The sequence below is a fragment of the Polypterus senegalus genome, chromosome 2 (genome assembly GCF_016835505.1).
Source record: "Polypterus senegalus isolate Bchr_013 chromosome 2, ASM1683550v1, whole genome shotgun sequence".
Lineage (NCBI taxonomy): Eukaryota > Metazoa > Chordata > Cladistia > Polypteriformes > Polypteridae > Polypterus > Polypterus senegalus.
Window position 1 is genome coordinate 120047223 of NC_053155.1, and position 24915 is coordinate 120072137.

Below are 24915 nucleotides of genomic sequence, written 5' to 3' on the forward strand. Positions count from 1 at the left end.
TTTTTTGGCCACAAGTTCGTTTCTGTTTGGTGTGAGGTTCTGTGTTGTGGAGATTCTCAGGATGGATTGCAGGTGCTCATCAGTGAGGCGACTCCTGTGTGCTGTTTTGTTAGTCTTTATCACTGAGAAGAGCTTCTCACACAGATATGTGCTACCAAACATGCACAAGGTTCGAGCCGCATGTACGGACTTTTTGTTCTTCAAAGTCACCAAAGCGCCGTGCAAACTCAGTGCGCAATAACTCTAGCTTCGCAATAACTTGCAGCATCATAAGGTAGACTTGATTAACGTGGTAAGTGTTCGGCAAGGCAGCTGAAGCGCTGCATTATGGGATCTGTAGTTTATTGTGTTACCAGCGCTTCATATACCGGGCCATTAATAACAATAATACAGTATATAAAATGATCTCGCGGGCCGGATATAATTACGCCCGGGCCTTGAGTTTGACACATATGGACTAAATAGAACTTGAAAAGATATATTTTTCAAATGTGATCGCGCAATTCAGATAGAGTTGGCGCAAGACTACAGCCTGCATGCCTCAATGAGTCATCCTCCCCTCGCTCTTACTTTTTTACCGTTCATCTAATGAATACACTGAGTATGGCTTTACCAAAACAATCATTGATGGCGAATAAAGTATCCATTATTCGAGTATGTAGATCGGTATATATATATACATATATATATACCCGCGTATCGCAACAGAAGTAGTGTGTTAAAAAGGTAGAAAAGAAAAGGGAACATTTTAAAAATAACGTAACATGACTGTCAATATACAGTATTTGTTTTGTGAGTGTTACTGAGTGTTGCTGTCATCAAGGATTTGATTATCATTATTTCTTTCAATCAGGTTCGTATTTGTAGGATGTGTTGTGTTCAAGTTACATTCCGTGTTTGTCAATCGTTGTAAAGATGACAGGTTTCATTCATCGATTCGTTTCTTACTGCATCAATAAACAGCTCGTCTTCTTCTTTATCTGAGACCTGACACACTGCATGCACGGGTTTTTTTTACACTGTCTTCCTTTAGCGGGACATTGACTTTTTCCACCGTGTGCTTTGTTTCCGCAGTAGCTGGATTTATGAATATGCTTATCAGGCGCTTCATATTTTTTGCTGCCTTTTCAATTGTGTAATTCGGTTTTTGTTCAGCGCTCTTTGGAACTGTTGCTTTTTATCTGTGCACTGCGTCAGTTCACGTGAGCCACTCGGTGTACATGCATCGAAGGTTCCCAGCTGTGCTGGTGCCATCTCGTGCTATGTCCATGGCTGTATTTAATGTTACCTTAGTCCTGGCACTTAAAACTTTCTCTCGCAGTTTCGCTGAGTTTGTGTCAAACACCACCCTGACCATCTCATCTTCCTCTCCATAAGCACAGTCCTTCACCCGTGAATATTTACCCGTGGCAGTTTGCTATTGGATTGCCGCTGACGGACGGCCTTATATGGGTGGGCACTAAATTACAAACGCCAGCGGCAGCCTGTCTATGAACTTAATTTAAAGTGTAGGTTTACATCGTGCTTTGTTTCAGTAGCAGAACTCATGAATATGGTTGTATATGTCACTTTCCGCTTCTTATTGTTTCGCTGCCTTCTCAATTATATAATGCATGTTTTCTTAAGCGCTTTTTTGAGGTCTTCCTGGTTTTCTATGTACTGCGTGATTACGTGGGAGGCGTGATGATGTCACATGAAACTCCGCCCCCACGGCGTTGAAGCTCATCTCCATTACAGTAAATGGAGAAAAACTGCTTCCAGTTATGACCATTACGCGTAGAATTTCGATATAAAACCTGCCCAACTTCTGTAAGGAAGCTGTAAGGAATGAACCTGCCAAATTTCAGCCTTCCACCCACACGGGAAGTTGGAGAATTAGTGATGAGTGAGTGAGTGAGTGAGTGAGTGAGTGAGTGAGTGAGTGGAAGTGAGTGAGTGAGTGAGTGAGTGAGTGAGTGAGTGAGTGAGTGAGTGAGTGAGTGAGTGAGTGAGTGAGTGAGTGAGTGAGTGAGTGAGGGCTTTGCCTTTTATTAGTATAGATCATTGAAAGTACAATTGCAAAAAATTAGGTTTTATCAGAAGGAAGCGCTTAGGTTTTTCGTTTCTATTTTACAACTACAGTACTTTAATAGATCCTGTCAAAGAAAACCCGCAATACCCAGTACTTTAACAATTAACTAGCATTTAGTCACCTGTCCCATAAAAAAAAAAAAAAAACAATTATGGAATGACAATCAGTTTGTAAAAAAAAATCCAGCATTTGTCAGGGTTATGCTTGCCATTGCATTCATATTTTTGGCTGTTACAGACAATGTTTGTGCTAATAACAGTGCGACATACTGTAAGTAATTCATCCAAGCAACCAATAATGAACTGGCTATAATAACTATGCATATAACAAACACAAAAATGGATGAAACAGATTTTTGCATTCTCCAAAGCAGTGGTTGCTGTAATTTAAAACTAGAAGATTGTTCCTTTTAGATGTACATATGGGAACACACTGAAATAAGTTTTCTACTTATACTAAAACACATATCTAGTTTGATAATCAGCACATGCTCTCACCAGAAAAGGCCTGATACTGCTGCTTTTACTCATTTTACTGCTGTATCTTTTAAATGCAAACCCATGCATTATTTATAAAGCTTTACATTTATTACCTAGTATATTTATAAAACTACCTTCTTAAACTAAATTAGCCTACTTTGATCTCTAGAGGGGTAAGGGCATGTTTGTTTGCTGTTCACACATTTACAAACAACGTATCAGTCTATTTTTTTTAATGTGGAAGTAAACTCTACGTTGATCCTGCATGAGTAAGCATGATTTTTTTGAGTGTACCCTGTAACACATGGATGTTCCAACTGTAGCTCCCTTGCAACTTTTGCTAAGAAGTTTTTGACTCTCTCTAGTCTTATTTAGGAAAAAATCTGAATAGACAATAGATTAAAATATATTTTTATACAACAAAACATAAGTCAAATTACATGAACACATGCGGATAATTATCTTTTTATTTCTTGAGAAATAGATATTCAACTGTTGAAACACTTGTAACCCAATTCTAAAAAAACAAAAAGAATTGCATTTTCATATAACTATTTTACTGATTAGAGTAGGCAGTTTATATAGTTAATCTATTTTTATTAAAGTATTCATAAACAGTAACTTAAACAAGTTCAGTACCCTTAGTATGTGCAGAAGTTCACCAGTGTAGGAGTTCCACACTTTTAGCAGGTGATTATTGACAGCTGTGATCACATTATCATCAAATCGATCCCAAGCAATCATGGTCACTTTTGGCTTGAAAAATCTATCTTCCTCTGAGCAGGTCTCACTGTTAAAATTTAAAAGAAAAAAAGAAAAAAATAAATAAATAAATAAAAAAAATCACAGGATAAATGATAGGATCTGCTCAAGCACTGCACAACAGCACACCCAAAAGAAGGCAATGCATCCAGAGAGTATGAAGAGAACTATAGTTAGCATTCAAGAATGCTCTAAACATGTAGTATATCTAAGGCTGGTCAAGGAACACAGCGAGTCTAGAAAGTGTGCTGATACAGTGTAGACATTCCCAAAAGACTACCCATAGGTACAGATAGACAATATCCTGTCGATAGCAGCAGGCAGATATCTCATGGAAGATAATATGATAAATTACACAATTTTATCAAAATCATGGAAAAAGAATGTTTATAAAATTAAATAACCTTGATAATGTAGAAGACATATTTAGCAAAAAGTTTGCCCAACCATATTGATATCTCCAGATACGTGCAGTTCCATCTCGGCTTCCACTCACAAATCTAAAAATAGAAAATTCTTTTTAATTTTTTTTCTTATTTATTACTTTTAGCACCTAGTACTCTACCAGATAAGGTGGCGCAGTGGTAGCGTTGCTACCTTGCAGTAAGGAGACCCGAATTCGCTTCCCAGGTCCTCCCTGCATGGAGTTTGCATGTTCTCCCCGTGTCTATGTGGGTTTCCTCCCACAGTCCACAGACATGCAGGTTAGGTGGACTGGCGATTCTAAATTGTCCCTAGTGTGTGCTTGGTGTGTGGGTGTGCGTGTGTGTGTCCTACGGTGGGTTGGCACCCTGCCCGGGATTGATTCCTGCCTTGCAACCTGTGTTAGCTGGGATTGGCTCCAGCAGACCCCCGTGACCCTGTAGTTAGGATTCAATGGGTTGGAAAATGGATGGATGGATTAAAATATACATTCAGTATAATTTTTTCTGCTTTCTGTGGAAATAAAGGTGTCTGGACTGTTTAATATTGTTTCTTATTTAAACTAACAAAATGTTATTATTTAAGTAGGATTTAATTTTAGCACATGCCTTACATTTAATTAAAATGTGCATTGCTTACATAAAAAGTGTGTATCAATGCATTACTAAATTTCTTTTGTTGCAACTAAAACAGTTAATTATATAAACAGTGTCAGTTACTGTAAAATAATAAAGCATACCTGTCACCATTATTACAATACTGAATGCTGTCAACTTTGTCCTGAAAGAAAAATATATAAAATTTGTAACAATTATTTTTATATGCTGCAGACTAAAATATAAATGATGATAAATGATAAATCTCTGATGAATACATATAGAGCTCTAACAAAAGAGCGACAAAGAGGTACAAAAAAAAAAAAAAAAAAAAAAAGCTGCACTAATATATACACAAGGGGGTACCCAAAACTATCTGGAATCTGTACCTGGTGCACAATCTTGACTTAGTTGCGAATTTCGCCACTAGGTGTAGCATAATCGCAGTATTCTGTGGCAGTCTCCCAAGTGGCATTGCACTGTGTTGTTCATACGGTATTTTGTGTCAGTTTTTATTGGTGTTTATTAAACGTGTTCTGCTATTTTTGTGATAGGTGATCATAAAGAACAGAGAGTCTGCATTAAATTTTGTTTTCTCTTAGGCAAAACAGCTGCTGAAACTGTAGTGATGCTTAAAACTGCTTTTAAAAAGGAAGACTTAAAATCTTTTTTCCTCCCCATTCCGGTTATTTTTGGGTACCCACTCGTGTATCTCTCTCAATATATTATATATATCTCACACACAGAGACACATACACACAAATATACTTTAAACACATATTCACACCATATTCATAACAGCTATTATATATAAAAATAAGCTACCAGAAACAACTGGCCTCAGTTACAGTGCCATCAGTTAATCACATGTATCAGAAGTACTATTTAACTGTCCAAGAAATTTTCTGTATATAATTTTTGTAGAACTTTTTTTTTTTTTAAAATGATGGGCAAATATTATACATTTTTTGGTTCTCTTTACTCTTGAGCATGCTGCAAAGTACTGCCCTAGAGTAAAACATTAATGTTGTAGATTAATTCCCATTTTTCCTAGTGGCTGACCTTGGCTTTTATTGATGGTCATTAGAAAACACAATGTTGAAGGAAACTAAATTCTTTTGAAGTCATACAGGTAATAAAATGAATAAAGGGAATTTTGTGTATAAATATAATTTCACCCTGTAGCTCATCCTGTAAAAATGTTATCTTAAAACAGATCTTAATGCAAGGCTTTGATCTAGAATCTTGCACATTTCCAAAGTTTGGTGGGTTTAGATTAAAAGCAATACATAAATTGAAACAGGCCTAGTGAGTGCAGTTAAACTCAGATAAAGTGGATAACTAAAAACTGGAACCAGTAAAAACTGAAAAAAAAAAAAAAAAACATACAAAACTGAAAAAGTGAAATAAAAGTAGAGCAAACTGCAAATACTAAAATTGTAATGAGAATTTTATGCACATATTATATGACAGCAGAAAGATAGCCAAAGTAAACTCAGCTTTAGATGAGGGTTTCTACTTTGTTCACTGAAGAATATGTTTTCAAGTTTATCACCAGTTGTATGTTCATGGGGGGGTGGAGCATGTTGTAGTATAGGTAAAGCGATTGATTTTTCAATTGTTAGTTTTCATTTAAACGAGTGGTTCCCAAATTCATTCATGGGGACCCCTGTGGCTACAGGTTTTCCTTCCAGATTCACAATCAGTGATAATTCATAATAATGGATCTCATTTAGTTAGCGGTTTTTTTCCCTCTGTTTTATTCTGCATTCAGAAAAGCACAACAGTAAGATTTTTACAGGATATTTAGAAATATTTCTTTTTTTAGCTATAGCTTTAAACCCTTAATTTTTTTTCTCAGTGATGAGTCAGTCTGTGAGTGAGTGAGGGCTTTGCCTTTTATTAGTATATATATATGTATATATATATACACACACATACACACATATATATACAAACCGGATTCCAAAAAAGTTGGGACACTAAACAAATTGTGAATAAAAACTGAATGCAATGATGTGGAGATGGCAAATGTCAATTTTCCCTTAAAATGATACATTTACATATACATATATATATATACACATATACATTTACATATACATATATATATACATACATATATACATATATACATATATATATATATATATATATATATATATATATATAATATATATATATATATATATATATATATATATATATATATATATATATATATATATATACATATTATATATATATATAATACATATTATATATATATATATATATATATATATATATATATATATAATATTATATATATATATATAATATATATATATATATATATATATGTATATATATATAATACATATTATACATGTATATATATATATATATATAATACATATATATATATAATGATGATGAATAATAATAATAATAATACAAACCGCATACGTGTGAGTGATGCAAATAAAAAATTTCAATTTCACTGCCTGAAGACAGATTCACCTTGTCATTACTGCTGATGAGAGGGGTTTCTTACGAGACATTATTATGAAGCTAGGAGAAGACGCATCTACACCATTGCCCAGGTAACACCTGGACCTGACTCTTAGTCAAGGCACACCTATACCATTGCCCAACTAACGCTGTTGGCGCTTTTACAGCCACTTACGTGAGTCGTGTCTACACTATCGCCGAGTGACACTCAGGACTAATGCTTTTAACACTTTTTAATGCCCAAGTGATGCTCGGGTCTAACGCTATTATGGAGGTTTAACAAAATACACCTATATATCAAAAGGGACAGAAATTACAGTGTATTTAGATCTCTTTACAATCAACCAAAGGTAAAATTGAGCACATATTTAATATTTTGTCTAGGTTTACTTAACTGAGGTACATGTATGAATCTAAAATGCAAAAACAACTTCTCGCAATGTGCCCCACTCCTTAGATGCATAACTTTGAACTGTATAATTAACTGTATTTAAGCTACCTAGATTTTTCAAAAAACTGCTGTTGTTGTTCAACATAATAATTAGCATAATAGTTAGCATACACTATTTTCAAAAGCAACTACCTTCTAAACAGCAACCTAAATGCACCACTTCAAACTGGTGCATTTAATTATTAATATATTTAACTGTTTAGAAATATGCAGTAAAGTGAAAAATAATATGGATTCCCTAAATACATTTTAAAGTCTTACTCTTGTTATTATGCAAACAGTAGTGTTGAAATAATTAACATTCAGACAAATTGTATTACATGGTACAACCCTAAGAGAAGATATTACTTATGACAAGATTAACAGACCCCAAGTTTTAAACTTCACTAAAAGACTCTTACTGTGTGAGATTCCAGTTCTGCAATTTTCTCAGGACTTCCAGATCCCAGATAGTATATTCTTATCACATGATCTGTACTTCCTGTAGCCAAGAACATTCCACCTGGGGGAGAAAAAAAAACCAGAATACATCAAATTACCAAAAATACTATTTTAGGAAAGATATTCACTTCCTCAGGTTGGCCAATCCCCTTAGCATTAAAACAGAACAACACATATTATAAATTTTACTGTGATTACAATGAAACTGTAAATATTTATACAACGATCAAAAGGTTTTAGTCAAGTGTCCAATTATGCAAAGAAATGTAGACATTTTATACTGATAATGCATAAAACACAAACTATACAAGTAATAATTTCCAATTACAACAATCTCTGTGTTACTATGCATGTTTTACAAGGAAGACAGCATAAAAGCCAAGACTATAATAATTACACATACACATAAAATAGCTGAGATTTCTTAAACAAAAAATACTGCTGTCATATTGGTCACAGTGCTGTCGGTTAATCAGATGTATCAGAAGCACTGTGTAAATAACTAATTACTTTCCCGCCTGTTATATATATTTAAATATACAGTATATATCCATCTATCTATATACAAGGAATGCAACTAATCATTATTTTGACAATTAATCTGGCAATTATTTTCTCAATTAATCGATATGATGGATTGTAAAAAAATTTAATTTGAAATTAAACACAAAATTCATGAAACGGAACATTTCACCAAATAAACAGATTTGCATAAAATTTTCAGAAATGTACTATTTAAATGAGATACGTGTAGATATTTTAAACAAATTTTTTTTTTATATAAGGTTTATACAACATTGAAAATAAATAGTAAAAAATATAAATAAAACACTTTGTTGCATTTCTGGCTCTGGTTGTGAAACTAAACTCGCAATTTAGCTTATGAACACACACACACACACAAACACATATTCAGAATCACACTAACCATGCACTTGAAATTTAAATAGTTTTTCTTTGATTTCTGTGAAAGAGAAGGTTTACTTGCAAACCATAATATAAATATTTGACCACCACAATATTTAACTGCGGAAGAATATCTGTTGCACCACCTTAACTAAATTTATAAGTCTGCAGTAATGTTTGAAATTAGTTGGCCTTTGCTGGGGAAATGTCCAGACTATTTTCCTTTTGCAGAAAAGCAAGTGGTTTCATTTGTATGAAACTCACTTCTTCCTTTGCTATGTAATATGCTCAGTTTATTTTAACTGAAAGATCACCTCTTTCACATCAATATTCTTTTGTGTCTGGAAAAATTTTACCTGCGTGATCCTTACACAATATCTGTTTCACTGGCTACACTAGGCTTGCTGCAGGAACACTTGCACATTATCACGTCTTCCTCAAGATTGTCTAAAAGTCATTTGAAGTCCAATAGCCAACGACTCTGGAACTGTCGCTTTTCCATCCCGCTCCTGCTTTTTCACTTAGAATTAGCAATACGCCTTTCAGTTGAGGTGCTGTACTGTGGGATTCACCACTGCACTCTCACCAAGTTTTTGATTTTCTTTACATACAAGCTAACGTAACACTTAATTGCTTATAAAACTTTGTCAGATATGCTAGTGTTTTAGTCACATTGCAGGGCGTTGGACTATAACATGAATTATTCCTCAATTCAAACAGAAAGCATGTCATTATGCTTAGCCTAGCAAACATTGTGCTATATATCTGTATCACATAACACTGAGATAATATACAACTTTGTACCTGTTTATACTTCACGTTCAGAACACGTATGCATCATGACTGCTACACGTTCCCAGTGTTCATTTGACGTGTCCTCTGAACACGTTTCAGGCAGTCTCGATGAGGCTTGGTGGGAGTGTAGGCGGGACATCACACACATAGCCAAATTCTGAGTCAGTGCTCCACCTAGCATCTGTGTGGGTAGTTGTATCGTGAGCGGATACTGTCGAGTTTCATAGCGGTTCTCAAAGTTGTATTTGAGATGAACAAAAAAGTAAGAAATGGTGTCAGATTACGCTGAAAAATGAATTAACAATCCTGGAAAGAGTTGACTCAGAAATGAGGAAAAAATGACGTGGCAAAAGGATTCAGAATCACACCTCGTCATTATCTAACATCTTGTTTTCATCCTTGTATTTCCATTTAAAAAAGTTACATCTAATGTCTCATTTTCAATTAAAACATTTTTTGAAGTTTAAGAAGCACATCTTTAATAAAGGTATTGTTAATGCTTAGAACACAGTTGCACAACAGACAGGAATGGTGAGTCCAAGTTTCCATGGAAGATACAGGTACTTTATTACTATATAGAGAAGGCAGGTACACTCTCAAGACTTCATCCAAAATAGGAGCATTTAGGATCCGCGACTCGGGCAAGCATCCTGCTTTAGCTTTCATCTTCAGATTAGAAGACGACCAGCTGCTCGGAATCACCACTGTGGCAGACATGGTCTGCAGAAGAAAGATCAGGAGAGTGCAAGAAAGAGTAGTGTGCCCAGTGTTAAATGTCCTAAACATTGTGCAATAAGCACATTACGTAGCAAGCCAGATCCTCCATTGCACAACCAATTGCTTTGCCCTTAGTTTACGGTTTACCAGATGCAGCAGTGCAGCTACGGAGCTGTCCTTGCGTCTCTGCCACCACTATGTTAGTGATGATGAACCACCAGTGACACCGTTCACAATACTACACGTAATTTTCCAATATTCATTATAATTAAATATTTTAATAGTCCCATAAGTTTCATTACAACAGGATTTCACACACACAACATATATATATATATATATATATATATATATATATATATATATATATATATATATATATATATATATATATATATATATATATATACACACACACACACACACACACATACATACAGTGGTGTGAAAAACTATTTGCCCCCGTTCTGATTTCTTATTCTTTTGCATGTTTGTCACACAAAATGTTTCTGATCATCAAACACATTTGTAATTGAATTGAATTGAATTGTAATTCAGCTTTATTTGAGGGTTTTCTAGCATGAACCGCCTTTTTAAGGTCATGCCATAGCATCTCAATTGGATTCAGGTCAGGTCTTTGACTAGGCCACTCCAAAGTCTTCATTTTGCTTTTCTTCAGCCATTCAGAGGTGGATTTGCTGGTGTGTTTTGGGTCATTGTCCTGTTGCAGCACCCAAGATCGCTTCAGCTTGAGTTGACGAACAGATGGCGGACATTCTCCTTCAGGATTTTTGGTAGACAGTAGAATTCATGGTTCCATCTATCACAGCAAGCCTTCCAGGTCCTGAAGCAGCAAAACAACCCCAGACCATCACACTACCACCACCATATTTTACTGTTGGTATGATGTTCTTTTCCTGAAATGCTGTGTTCCTTTTCGCCAGATGTAGCGGGACATTTGCCTTCCAAAAAGTTCAACTTTTGTCTCATCAGTCCACAAGGTATTTTCCCAAAAGTCTTGGCAATCATTGAGATGTTTCTTAGCAAAATTGAGACGAGCCCTAATGTTCTTTTTGCTTAACAGTGGCTTGCGTCTTGGAAATCTGCCATGCAGGCCGTTTTTGCCCAGTCTCTTTCTTATAGTGGAGCCGTGAACACTGACCTTAATTGAGGCAAGTGAGGCCTGCAGTTCTTTAGACGTTGTCCTGGGGTCTTTTGTGACCTCTCGGATGAGTCGTCTCTGTGCTCTTGGGGTAATTTTGGTCGGCGGGCCACTCCTGGGAAGGTTCACCACTGTTCCATGTTTTTGCCATTTGTGGATAATGGCTCTCACTGTGGTTCGCTGGAGTCCCAAAGCTTTAGAAATGGCTTTATAACCTTTACCAGACTGATAGATCTTAATTACTTCTGTTCTCATTTGTTCCTGAATTTCTTTGGATCTTGGCATGATGTCTAGCTTTTGAGGTGCTTTTGGTCTACTTCTCTGTGTCAGGCAGCTCCTATTTAAGTGATTTCTTGATTGAAACAGGTGTGGCAGTAATCAGGCCTTGGGGTGGCTACGGAAATTGAACTCAGGTGTGATACACCACAGTTAGGTTATTTTTTAACAAGGGGCAATTACTTTTTCACACAGGGCCATGTAGGTTTGGATTTTTTCTCCCTAAATAATAAAAACCATCATTTAAAAACTGCATTTTGTGTTTACTTGGGTTATATTTGACTAATGGTTAAATGTGTTTGATGATCAGAAACATTTTGTGTGACAAACATGCAAAAGAATAAGAAATCAGGAAGGGGGCAAATAGTTTTTCACACCACTATATATCCCTCACTGACTGACTGACTCACTCACTCACTCATCACTAATTCTCCAACTTCCCGTGTAGGTAGAAGGCTGAAATTTGGCAGGCTCATTCCTTACAGCTTACTTACAAAAGTTGGACAGGTTTCATTTCGAAATTCTACGCGTAACGGTCATAACTGGAACCTACTTATGTATATATATACCAGCCATAGCCTGCAGCTCGGTCGCCGTGTGAGGCGGAGTTCCGTCCCTCATCATCACGCCTCCTACGTAATTGAGTGCCTGCCCGTATAAGGCCGTCCGTCAGCGGCAATCCAATAGAAACACTCTGCCGCTAAATATTCAGACGAAGATTAGATGGTCAGGGTGGTGTTTGGCACAAACTCAGCGAAACTGCGAAGACAAACTTTTAAGTGCCGGGTCTTAGCTAACATTAAATAAAGCCGTGGACATCGCAAAATCGCATGGGATAGCACATGTACTCCGTGCGGCTCACGTGAACTGACTTTGCGGGACTGGGAAAGGTAAACCCGTGCACGCAGTGTGTGATGTCTCAGACACACTACTTCTCCGCTGCAAAGCGCGGGTATATGAGCTGACATTAAATGAAGCCGTGGACATCGCGAGATCGCACGGGATAGCACAAGCAAAGCTGAGAAGCTTCGATGCATGTACTCCGAGCGGCTCAAGTGAACTGACTTTACAGGACTGGGAAAGGTAAACCAGTGCATGCAGTGTGTGATGTCTCAGATAAAGAGGAAGACGAGCGGTTTATTGATGCAGTAAGAAAGGAAAAACCCTCTGAAGCTGAACAAGCCTTTGTAGACATATCAATAGGAAAGCAAGGTGTAAAGCTTAAGTTTAAATTAAGTTCATAGACACGCTGCTGCAAAATATTCGCAGGCAAATCCACAACTTAATACTAGGAATGCCTGTTAAACATCTTAGATTCACGAGTATTTGGGTAGTGAACACTTCGATGAATGAAACCTGTTATCTTTATAACGGTTGACAAACACGGAATGTAACTTGAACATAACACATCCTCCAAATATGAACCTGATTGAAAGAAATAATGATAATCAACACTCATAACAGTCACAAAACAATTACATTGAAAATCATGTTACATTATTTTTAAAATGTTTCCTTTTCTTTTTCATAACTTCTTTAACACACTACTTCTCCGCTGCAAAGTGCGGGTATTTTGCACACACACACATTATATATATACAGTAATCCCTCGCTATATCGCGCTTCGACTTTCGCGGCTTTACTCTATCGCGGATTTTAAATGTAAGCACATCTAATTATATATCACGGATTTTTCGCTGGTTCGCTGATTTCTGCGGACAATGGGTCTTTTAATTTATGCTACACGCTTCCTCAGTTTGTTTGCCCTGAAGATTTCATACAAGGGACGCTATTAGCGGATAGCTTAGAAACTACCCAATCAGAGCATGTATTACATATTAACTAAAACTCCTCAATGCTATAAGATATGCATCCCGTGCGGAGCTTGATTGTTTGCTTGTCTCTGCCTCTATCTCTGACATTCTCTGCGCCTGACGGAGGGGCTGTGAGCTGAGGTGCTGTTTGCACAGAAGCTGTTTGCCTAGTGGATACGGACGCACCTCTAAGAAATGCCGCTTTCAAAAGCACACTTATTGATTTTTTGATGGTTTGCTTTAATCTCGCTCTCTCTCTCTCTGACGTTCTCTGCGCCTGACGGAGGAGATGTGAGCAGAGGGGCTGTTTGCTTAGAAGATACTGACGCTCCTCTAAAAAATGCCGTGAGCGCTCTCTCTCTCTCTCTCTGAAATTCTCTGCTCCTGAAGAGATGATCTATTTGTATTCTTTTAATTGTGAGAAACTGTCATCTCTGTCTTGTTATGGAGCACAGTTTAAACTTTTGACTAAAGGGTGTTAATTCATGTCTAGAGGGCTCTAATAATGTTAACAGTGTGGGAGAGTTTATAAGGGCTTAAAATATATAAAAATAACTATACCAACATATGGTTTCTACTTCGCGGATTTTCATCTATCGCGGGGGGTTCTGGAACGCAACCCCCGCGATCGAGGAGGGATTACTGTACTCAGCAAAAAAAAGAAACGTTCCTTTTTCCAGGACTGTGTATTTCAACAATAATGTTTTAAAATTCCAAATAACTTTACAGATCTTCATTGTAAAGGGTTTAAACAATGCTTTCCATGCATGTTCAATTAACCATAATCAATTAATTAACATGCACCTGTGGAATGGTCGTTAAGACCTTAACAGCTTACAGAAAGTAGGCATTTAAGGTCACAGTTCTAAAAACGCAGGACACTAAAGAGACTTGTCTACCGACTGTGAAAAACACCCAAAGAAAGATGCCCAGGGTCCCTGTTCATCTGCGTGAGCGTGCATTAGGCATGCTGCAGGGAGGCATGAGGACTGCTGATGTGGCTAGGGCAATAAATTGCCATGTCCGCACCGTGAGACGCCTAAGACAGCGCTGCAGGGAGACAGGAAGGACAGCTGATCATCCTCGCAGTGGAAGAGCCCAGATCTCAATCCCATTGAGCATGTCTGGGACCTGTTGGATCGCAGGGTGAGGGCTAGGGCCATTCCCCAGAAATGTCCAGGAACTTGCAGGTGCCTTGGTGGAAGAGTGGGGTAACATCTCACAGCAAGAACTGACAAATCTGGTCCAGTCCATGAGGAGGAGATGCACTGCAGTACTTAAAGCAGCTGGTGGCCACACCAGATACTGACTGGTACTTTTGATTTTGAGCCTCCCTTCATTCAGGGACACATTGTGAAACATTTTTAGTTTATGTCTTATGGTGTTGACTCTTTTAGTGTTCATACAAATATTTACATTACGTTTACTGAAAGTAAAACAGTTGAAAGTCAGAGGGCGTTTCTTTGAGTTGCTATATATATATATATATATATATATATATATATATATATATACATACATACATACATAGATATACACACACACATATATTTGTTTCTCTTTATCTATATGCATTTTCCACATTTTTTTTAAACATGGAAGACAGAGATTCACATCCTTTTTATATAAGCATAATATTATGAATAAAAAAAAAAAAAAGTCAGCTAATTTTCTTTTTCCTATAATTACATGACCTAATTTTGAAATTTTGAGGCATTAATTTTTTGTTTTTTACCCTTTAATATTTATATATTGTAACATACTTTCTTAGCAGATACCTACTGCCCTAGACAAATCATTTCAGCTTTGTAACTAAAAGGAAAAATTTTGTGAGTGAGTCAGTCAAATCTGCATCATACATAAATACACAGTTTTATATTAATGTATATACATACACACACACACAGATTGCTCAGGTCCTAATTTGGGATTCTGAGGTGTTTCGTCATGTGATGGGTGCGGCAACACGCTCTATGTCCATGCTCCCTATATATTATGTATGTATGTACGTATGTATGTATGTATGTCAACTAAAATGTGTCTAGAAATAGTTAAAAGCAGAGGATACCAGAGGTTTTTTTAGAAGTAGGGTAAAATATTTAGTAAGTGAGCATCAACACAGCAAACAGCTCTCAGAAAATAAAGTAAGAGCTAATAAAATCTGCTAAGGAGGTCTGCGAGCATCCATACAGAGCTTTTATTGTGGGCACAATATCCATATGTTCTAATATAAAGTTATTAAGGTGAACACATAAGATAATGAAGACATAATTCAACAAATGCAGCAGTGGCAGAGGCCAGGAGAACTGAAGTGGAATATGTTAAACACTTCAGTTAAACAAAGTAAGCCATTCTCAGATTTGTGCAATAGACAGTCTTACTACACTAATAAGGACCAATCTACTACACAAATGTAAAAATTGCTTACATGGATTACTGAACAGTGTTTAACATGTTTCACGTCCAGTTTTCTTGCCAGTGCTGGACTTAATCTAAAAAAGCTTAAGTTCACCTCTGATGTGACGTGCAATGAACTCTTCTGACTGAAAGCTATTACAAAATATTGTAAAGCAATTGACAATTATTAATAATAATGTTTAAGGTGTCATGGAACATTCTATTTGCTTTATCTAAAAAAGCTTGTCATCAGTGATATAATGAGTTGAGTAGTACATCTACTCATCATCATAGTACATCATGCCAACTATAATAGCGAGGATAATGTAAATAGTAAAGTGGAAAACTTTAATTCTAAAGTAAGAACTGTTGTTGACATAGTTGCACCTGAAAAGACAGTTAAAAAATCTTCTAGTATTGTTATTCCATGGAAGACCCAAAGAGTGTCTGATTTAAAAAGAACATGTCGTAGAGCTGAGCGTAAATGGAGGACAACTAAACTAACTATCCATTATGAGGCTAAAATAACAGAATACAATAACACAGTCCGCCTTGAGAGGCGCTGCTATTTCTCAACTATTATAAATAACAATGAGTCTTCTTCTCTACAATTGATCGTCTGTTAAACCCAGGTACCACAAAGGAATGCCCCCTGAATACTTCCAGTGAAACCTGTGAGAACATTGCTGTATTTTTCAATCAAAAAATTAATGATATTAGAGATAACATAGTATATCTCCCCAACACTGCAGAACCTCCAAAGCCCGGTACTCCATTATAAACAAATTAAATGCTTTCACCAGGATAGATTTACCTGAATTACATAGTATAATCTCTCAACTGAAACCCTACACCTGCGTCCTTGACCAATTACCAACAAGGTTTTTCAAAGAAATATCAGTCGTGCTAATTGACAATATTCTGGACATAGTTAATTCTTTATTAGATACGGGGGTCTTTCCAGACTGTCTTAAGACTGCTGTAGTTAAACCCCTGCTCAAGAAAAATAATCTTGACCCCTCTGCCTTTGAAAATTTTAGACCCATCTCTAACCTGCCCTTCTTAAGTAAAATTCTAGAGAAGGCAGTCATTATGCAGTTAAATGACCACCTCAATAAACATGCTATTCTTGATAAATTTCAGTCAGGCTTCAGAACAAATCACAGCACAGAAACTGCACTTGTTAAAGTAGTAAATGACTTGCGGGTAAATGCAGACAGAGGCCATTTATCTGTTCTCATCCTCTTAGATCTGAGTGCTGCATTTGACACCATTGATCACAATATTCTTAGAAATCGCCTTAGTCAATGGGTGGGCCTCTCTGGCAGTGTCTTAAATTGGTTTGAATCCTACCTGGCAGGAGAAAATTCTTTGTGAGTTGTGGTAATCAAATCTCAAAGACACATGATATCCGATATGGTGTTCCACAAGGCTCTATCCTGGGTCCGCTGCTTTTCTCAATCTATATGCTTCCGTTAGGTCAGATTATCTCAGGTTACAACGTGAGTTACCACAGCTATGCTGATGACACACAGCTGTACTTATCAATAGCACCTGATGACTCTGACTCTTTCGATACACTAACACAATGTCTTACTGGTATTTCTGAATGGATGAATAGTAATTTTCTCAAACTAAATAAAGAGAAAACTGAAATTTTAGTAATTGGCAATAATGGATTCAATGAGGTTATCAGAAATAAACTTGATGCATTAGGATTAAAAGTTAAGACGGAAGTAAAAATCTTAGGGTAACTGTTGACTGTAATCTGAATTTTAAATCGCATATTCATCAGACCACTAGGACAGCATTTTTCACTTAAGAAACATAGCAAAAGTTAGACCTCTTATATCATTGAAAGATGCTGAGAAATTAATTCACGCTTTTGTTTTCAGTAGACTAGATTACTGTAACGCACTCCTCTCAGGACTACCCAAAAAGACATAAATCACTTGCAACGAGTGCAGAATGCAGCTGCTAGAATCCTAACTAGGAAAAGAAAATCCGAACACATTTCTCCAGTTTTGATGTCACTACACTGGTTGCCTGTGTCATTCAGGATTGACTTTAAAATACTGCTTATGGTTTATAAAGCCTTAAATAATCTCGCTCCATCTTATATATCGGAATGCCTGACACGTTATATTCCAAATCGTAACCTTAGATCTTCAAATGAGTGTCTCCTTATAATTCCAAAAGCTAAACTTAAAAGAAGTGGTGAGGCGCCTTCTGCTGTTATGCACCTAAAATCTGGAATAGCCTGCCAATAGGAATTCGCCAGGCAAATACAGTAGAGCACTTTAAAACACTGCTGAAAACACATTACTTTAACATGGCCTTTCTATAACTTCACTTTAACTTAATACTGATTCTCTGTATGTTCAATTCATCATAATAACTACTCATAGTGTCTCCAAAATCTGTACTGACCCCAACTCTCTCTTCTGTTTCTTTTTCCGGTTTCTTTGTGGTGGCCTACTCATAGCATCATGATGCACCAACATTGATGGACTGAAAGCCAGAAGTCTACGTGACCATCATCATCAGGTCCTTCCATGAAAACCCTAAATACAAAGAGGACTGTTTGATTTATGTTAGGTAGATTGCCCAGAGGGGACTGGGCGGTCTCTTGGTCTGGAACCCTACAGATTTTATTTTTTCTCCAGCTTTGGAGTTTTTTTTTTTGTTTTTTCTGTCCACCCTGGCCATCGGACCTTACTTATTCTATGTTAATTAATGTTGACTTATGTTTATTTTTATTGTGTCTTCTATTTTTCTATTCATTTTGTAAAGCACTTTGAGCTACATTTTTTGTATGAAAATGTGCTATATAAATAAATGTTGATTGATTCATTGATTGATCTAAATAATCAAATAATTATTTAACAAGTAGAAAGAAAATCCATATGTACACTTCAGGTGGTGAAAATGAAACCTTGTGATACTGCCTCCCATTATCTCTATTAGAAATCCATTCAGTTTTGCTTGATGTACTTTACTACTTCACCTTTTTGTACTTTGAAATTTTTATTTAATAAAGCATTTCAAATTTTTCTGCAAATAAGCAATATTGATGCTTTGCAAAGAAACATAGAACAGTACTGTTTGGAAAAGAACATTTTTCCCCAGTAGTACAAACAAAGGTGGGTCCAAAAGTGAACCTTAATATAATTTTTTAAAATATACTTTATCCAAGTCTGGGATGCAAGAGGACAGTCTACCTGAGCAGCATGAAACTCTCAACCTTTACGTAAATATGTATAAATCCCCTGAGCCTGTACTCACTGAACAGCACTGCACCAAAATAAAAATTGGATTCAGCCATAGCTGGTAAAAATGTAATGTCAGAGTAGTCCACTGCACATACTCAGTCAAAGTTGCAACTGAACACTTCATCAGTTATCCTGAACACTGTAAATTGGTTCTGTGAAAGGTAAACTTAAGCAGAAACAAAAAAAATAAAATAAAATAAAAATAAAAAAAAACTTAAATTTACCTACCACTGCTGAAAGAAGAACAAACCATCTGAACACCAGGCCTGGTCCTTTCTGTAAACTTCTGAGGGCGACTGCTTTAAGAAAATATATAAACGTGAAAAAAAAATTGAAAAGAACCACCTAATATCTACATGCTATAAAAAAAGTAAATAACATTTGTGCTAAAACAACAATAATTTCAATTACAAGTTAAAATGCACTATTTCTGCTGGCAACATTCATAACAATACTAGCAATTGCCATTATTCATAGTAACTGCTAGACAGAACATCACTCTTATAATGAAATTAAAATCCTAGGAACTAAATAAATTAGCAACATGATCTAATATTGATGTCTTAGTAATATTTAAAAAAATATATATATATATATTTAGTTGCACTCATGCCAAAATCATAAAATACTACCACTTGATGTGGGGAAAAACATTATTTTGAATGAATGAAAGGGCTGAAACACAGCAAAATGTGAAAAAAGAGAAAGATTCGAAACAGTCACAGGATCCACACAGTGGAACCTCAGTTCATGACCATAATTCGTTCCAAAATACAATGAATCCATTCAAGACGATAAACTGTATGTAAATACATTTTTTTAAAGATTTTTAAGCACAAATATAGCTAATTATATCATACCATAGAATGTACAGCGTAATAGTAAACTAAATGTAAAAACATTGAATAACACTGAGAAAACGTTGAAAAACAGAGAAAACTAACACAGCAAGAGTTCGCGCTATAGTGCTACAAACCAATGCTAAAAACACTTTTTTTAATGAGTTTTAAGCACAGGGAAAAAAATGAACATTTGAAAAATCCGTAATTTAATACACCTCCAAGGAAAGTAACATTACAACAATGCACGCTACGAACCGATCGCTATAAACAGAAGTAAAGTGGAGGTTAAAATCCAATAGAAAAAAGTCTTCATTAAATACAACAAGGTTAAAACAATGCTCGGATCTGTCTCTTTAAAAACAAGCCCGGTGCATTATTTAACTGCTTTCTCGGCCTAATGCGTCCAGCTGTCTCGTGTGTGTGTATGTATCTGAGTGTATGTACATGCGTGTGCACGCATGCGTCTCTCTTCTCTGCACAGGGAGAGACTGAACACGTGCGGAAATCATCTGCGTGCACAAACCGAAAGGGAAACTGGCTTGTTCGTATAGCGAGTGTGTGGTCATGAACAGATGCAAAAGTTTGGAGAGCTTGGACTGATGCATGCTAAGGAGAAGCGGTCAGATCATCTGCTGACGAGCTGTGTGTTCTGCTTGTCATTTTTTTTTAAGAGCTGGGAGTATGTCTGCCAAACGCATTCCAACAACTGCTAGGTTACATGTCCATGAACTTGTTTTAGTGTCTCACTGCCTTGTCTCGCGTAACGCTAAAGTGTCTCTCATGGGACGTCAAATTGTCTTCCGAGAAGACCACGTCTTGGGGAAGGTTACAGAGAAATTTCTGTTGCTTTGAAGGTCCCAATGAGCACAGTGGCCTCCATCATCCGTAAGTGGAAGAAGTTCGAAACCACCAGGACTCTTCCTAGAGCTGGCCGGCCATCTAAACAGAGCGATCGGGGGAGAAGGGCTTTAGTCAGGGAGGTGAACAAGAACCTGATGGTCACTCTGTCAGAGCTCCAGAGGTCCTCTGTGGAGAGAGGAGAACCTGCAACAAGGATAAACATCTCTGCAGCTATCCACCAATCAGGCCTGTATGGTAGAGTGGCCAGACGGAAGCCACTCCTTAGTAAAAGGCACATGGCAGCCCTCCTGGAGTTTGCCAAAAGGTACTTGAAGGACTCTCAGACCATGAGAAACAAAATTCTCTGGTCTGATGAGACAAAGACTGAACTCTTTGGTGTGAATGCCAGGCGTCACATTTGGAGGAAACCAGGCACCATTCATCACCAGGCCAATACCATCCCTTACAGGGATGCATGGTGGTGGCAGCATCATACTGTGGAGATGTTTTTCAGCAGCAGGAACTGGGAGACTAGTCAGGATAAAGGGAAAGATGACTGCAGCAATGTCCAGAGACATCCTGGATGAAAACCTGCTCCAGAGCGCTCTTTACCTCAGACTGGGGCGATGGTTCATCTTTCAGCAGGACAACGACCCTAAGCACACAGCCAAGATATCAAAGGAGTGGCTTCAGGACAACTCTGTGTATGTCCTTGAGTGGCCCAGCCAGAACCCAGACTTGAATCCGATTGAACATCTCTGGAGAGATCTTAAAATGGCTGTGCACCAAAGCTTCCCATCCAACCTGATGGAGTTTGAGAGGTGCTGCAAAGCGGAATGGGCGAAACTGGCCAAGGATAGGCATCAAATTCAAAAAGACTTGAGGCTGTAATTGCTGCCAAAGGTGCATCGACAAAGTATTGAGCAAAGGCTGTGAATACTTATGTACATGTGATTTCTCAGTTTTTGTATTTTTAATAAATTTGCTAAAACCTCAAGTAAACTTTTTTCATGTTGTCATTATGGGGTGTTGTGTGTAGAATTCTGAGGAAAAAAATGAATTTAATCCATTTTGGAATAAGGCTGTAATATAACAAAATGTGGGAAAAGTGATGCGCTGTGAACACGGTTAGAAAAGAATTCAGTATAACAAAGGTTTAGGAAACCACCGTCGCAGTATAACGAAAATAGCAAGGAGCGAAACCAATGCCAATGGTCGAGAGAGCACCTTCCTGTAGCAGGCTACGGAAAACAAAGACATATATAGATAGACGCCACATTCACTGTGTTGCCTAGTCGACACGATAAGTCAGCGCATCCGCCCTATTGCGAGTGGTAAAAGTGCCATTTAAACTAATACAGTTAGACGTGGAAACCAGGTTTTCTGATGAAAAAACAACAACGTTTTAAACAGTATCATTTATATGCAATTATTTATATCCATTTATACACTAATAATGGCAATTATTAAATAATAATAATAATTATTATTATTAAATAATTCCTCACATATAAGTAACATTTCTCGGACTGCCTTCTTCCATCTCTGAAACATTTCTAGACTTTGTACTGTTCTTGCACAACACAGTACTGACGTATCGGTTAATACCCGAGTCACCTGACGTATAGATTACTGTAATGCTATTCTATCTGTCATCCCGCAAAAACGCATCCATCACTTACAACTTATTCAAAACTCTGCTGCCAGGATAACCACCTGCTGTTCTAAATCCACTGAACATATTACACCTATTCTCTCTCAACTTCACTGGCTTGACAATCTTAACATTTAAAGCTCTCCACAACTTCACTGATCTCCTACAGACTTAAACTCCTGTCGTTCACTCAGATCCTCATCTGCAGCTCTACTTTCTGTACCACACATCAGACTCAGTGCTATGGGAGCTTGAGCGTCTCTCATAGTGCTCCTCAACTCGGTAATTCTCTTCCCCCTAATATACGTGACCTCGATTCAATAACACATTTTAAAGCTGCCCTCAAAACTTATCTTTTCAAACTGGCATACCAATTGTGAATTTTGCACTGTTACTGCTAGTTATCTTTGTTTGTTTGCTAATTACTGCTTTTTGATTTATTATTCTCATTTTAATTTTACTAATGTTGTTTAATTTTATTATAAGTGGCGTCTCTCAACCTTTACGTATTTGAGACCTGAGTTTTCATAACAGTTTCAAACGCACCCACCTTACGTTTTTTTGAAAGGAGCCCGCTAATACCAATTTGTTCTTTTTTAATTAATGATATATCATAGATGCGTATTTTATTATACCTTCTTAACTTTTATCGACATCTATCTAACTACATTTATTTTTCTAGTATCAGAATGTAGTTTAAGTTAATTTGTTTTAGTTTCAATAGATGTACTTTTCATATTTTCGATTCTTGTTTTCTTTGTTTCACATCTTTGCGCCCCCCTAGTGTGGCCCGCCCCACAGAACGTTGCAAGGTGAACTAGAGTGCTAAGATTATTAAACGGGATTTTCTAATGGCCAAATATAACCAAAAAAACTGTTCAGCCTTACCAATGAAATGTAATCCCCAGGAATCTGGTTTGGAATGTACAGCGGTTTGTACAATCCCAATCAGCACATGCGTGAGGCATCTTTATCCATTACTTCACGCCACAGCAGTGCCACTCGCAATATTGCGGTGACGTTGACGTACGATAGTGCTGGTCATGCAGCGTCTAGTAATTCTATATCTATGCATGTGGGTGTATGGGAAGCCACAGGCACGTGGGGAAGGGTTTGGAAGAGGAAGAATAGGAATCGAGAAATGCCATGTCGGCTGTGTGTGGGCGGGACCAGTTTTGAGGGGAAGCAGGATGAACCAGAAGAGAAATATATATATTTATAGAAATATAACTATAAATATATATATTTGACAAAGAAGAGGGCCCGAACATTGTGGTATAGACTGAAAAGACAGGTGCTGCATTTAGTGACTTGAAGCAGGCCCTTACGTCCGCACCTATTTTGAAAGCTCCTAACTTTTCCTTAACTTTCATCCTCCAGACGGACGCTTCGGATACAGGCCTGGGGGCAGTGCTGACCCAAAACGTCAATGGTGCGGATCACCCCATTATGTTCCTGAGCCAGAAACTGTTGGACTGGGAGACCAGGTATGCGGCGGTGGAGAGAGATGCTTTGGCGGTTAAATGGCCGATTACTCAGCTGAGGTACTACCTGCTGGGGCGGGAATTCACCCTTGTCACGGACCATGCTCCTTTACAGTGGATGGCCTTGCACAAGGAGTTGAATCTGCAGGTCACCAGGTGTTTCTTGACCTCCAGCCGTACAAGTTTTCGCTTGTTCATCGTCGGGGCATTCTTCACGCCAACGGTGATGCCCCCTCTCAGGTTCCCGACCTCTCGGTCAGGGCCGCCTGACCCAATGGGTCTGGGCAGGGGGGGCCTTGTCACACACGTGTGCATGGGAGGCAGCTAAAGGGCTTGAGTAAGGACAGTTCCGAAATATACCGGGATGTGGCAGAGTGCACTGACTCTTTTTCTACCTTTCCTGCAGACCATTCATGGGAGATTCCACCTGGTCCTCTTGACGTCACTTACGGGACCGAGCCAATGGAAGGAGACCTTGCTGGCTCCGGCCCCTGTGATGTCACATCCGGGCTCGCACCAATGACAGAAGACCTCTATGAGCCCGACCCCTTTGACTTCACTTCCTGTCTTCCCCTTTAAAAACCTCCACATTTTCCCTATTCCCTCAGTTCTGTATTGGACTCGGTTTTGAGCACTGCAGTGCTATCATTTAAAAGACGATTTGCAGCCAGGAACCCAAATTATACGGGTGGCTTCCCTAAACCTTGCTATGTCTCATTGAGAGTTTTGTGGCAATATACACACATACACACACAAACAACATATATATATATATATATTTCTATTATACTGTATATATCTCTGTACCACCCTGTGACACTCTCAGTGCTAACTCGCCCTTCAATGCAGTCATTTATAATGGCAAGGCAGAAAAGCAAATTATCTATTTAAGAACATTGAATTTAACATCATAGAAGTGAGGCAAGAGCTGATAATGAATGTTGAAATAAAAAAAGAACAAAAAAGAGCTGCATATAATAAAAATCAAGAACAAAGAGAATCGTCTAATAAACGAGAAAGAGAAAAATATTCTTAACAAT

General features: G+C 37.5%; 1 protein-coding gene across 1 annotated transcript in view; it reads right to left on the bottom strand.

The window, feature by feature from the left end:
- The window catches only part of LOC120523286 (bromodomain and WD repeat-containing protein 3-like), a 146445-nt gene that overhangs the window by 96954 nt on the left and 24576 nt on the right, over nt 1–24915 (bottom strand). The window contains 5 exon segments of the mRNA XM_039744473.1: nt 3190–3340; nt 3717–3812; nt 4475–4515; nt 7677–7777; nt 19284–19354. Of these exon segments, the coding sequence (XP_039600407.1) occupies nt 3190–3340; nt 3717–3812; nt 4475–4515; nt 7677–7777; nt 19284–19354 (460 nt within the window).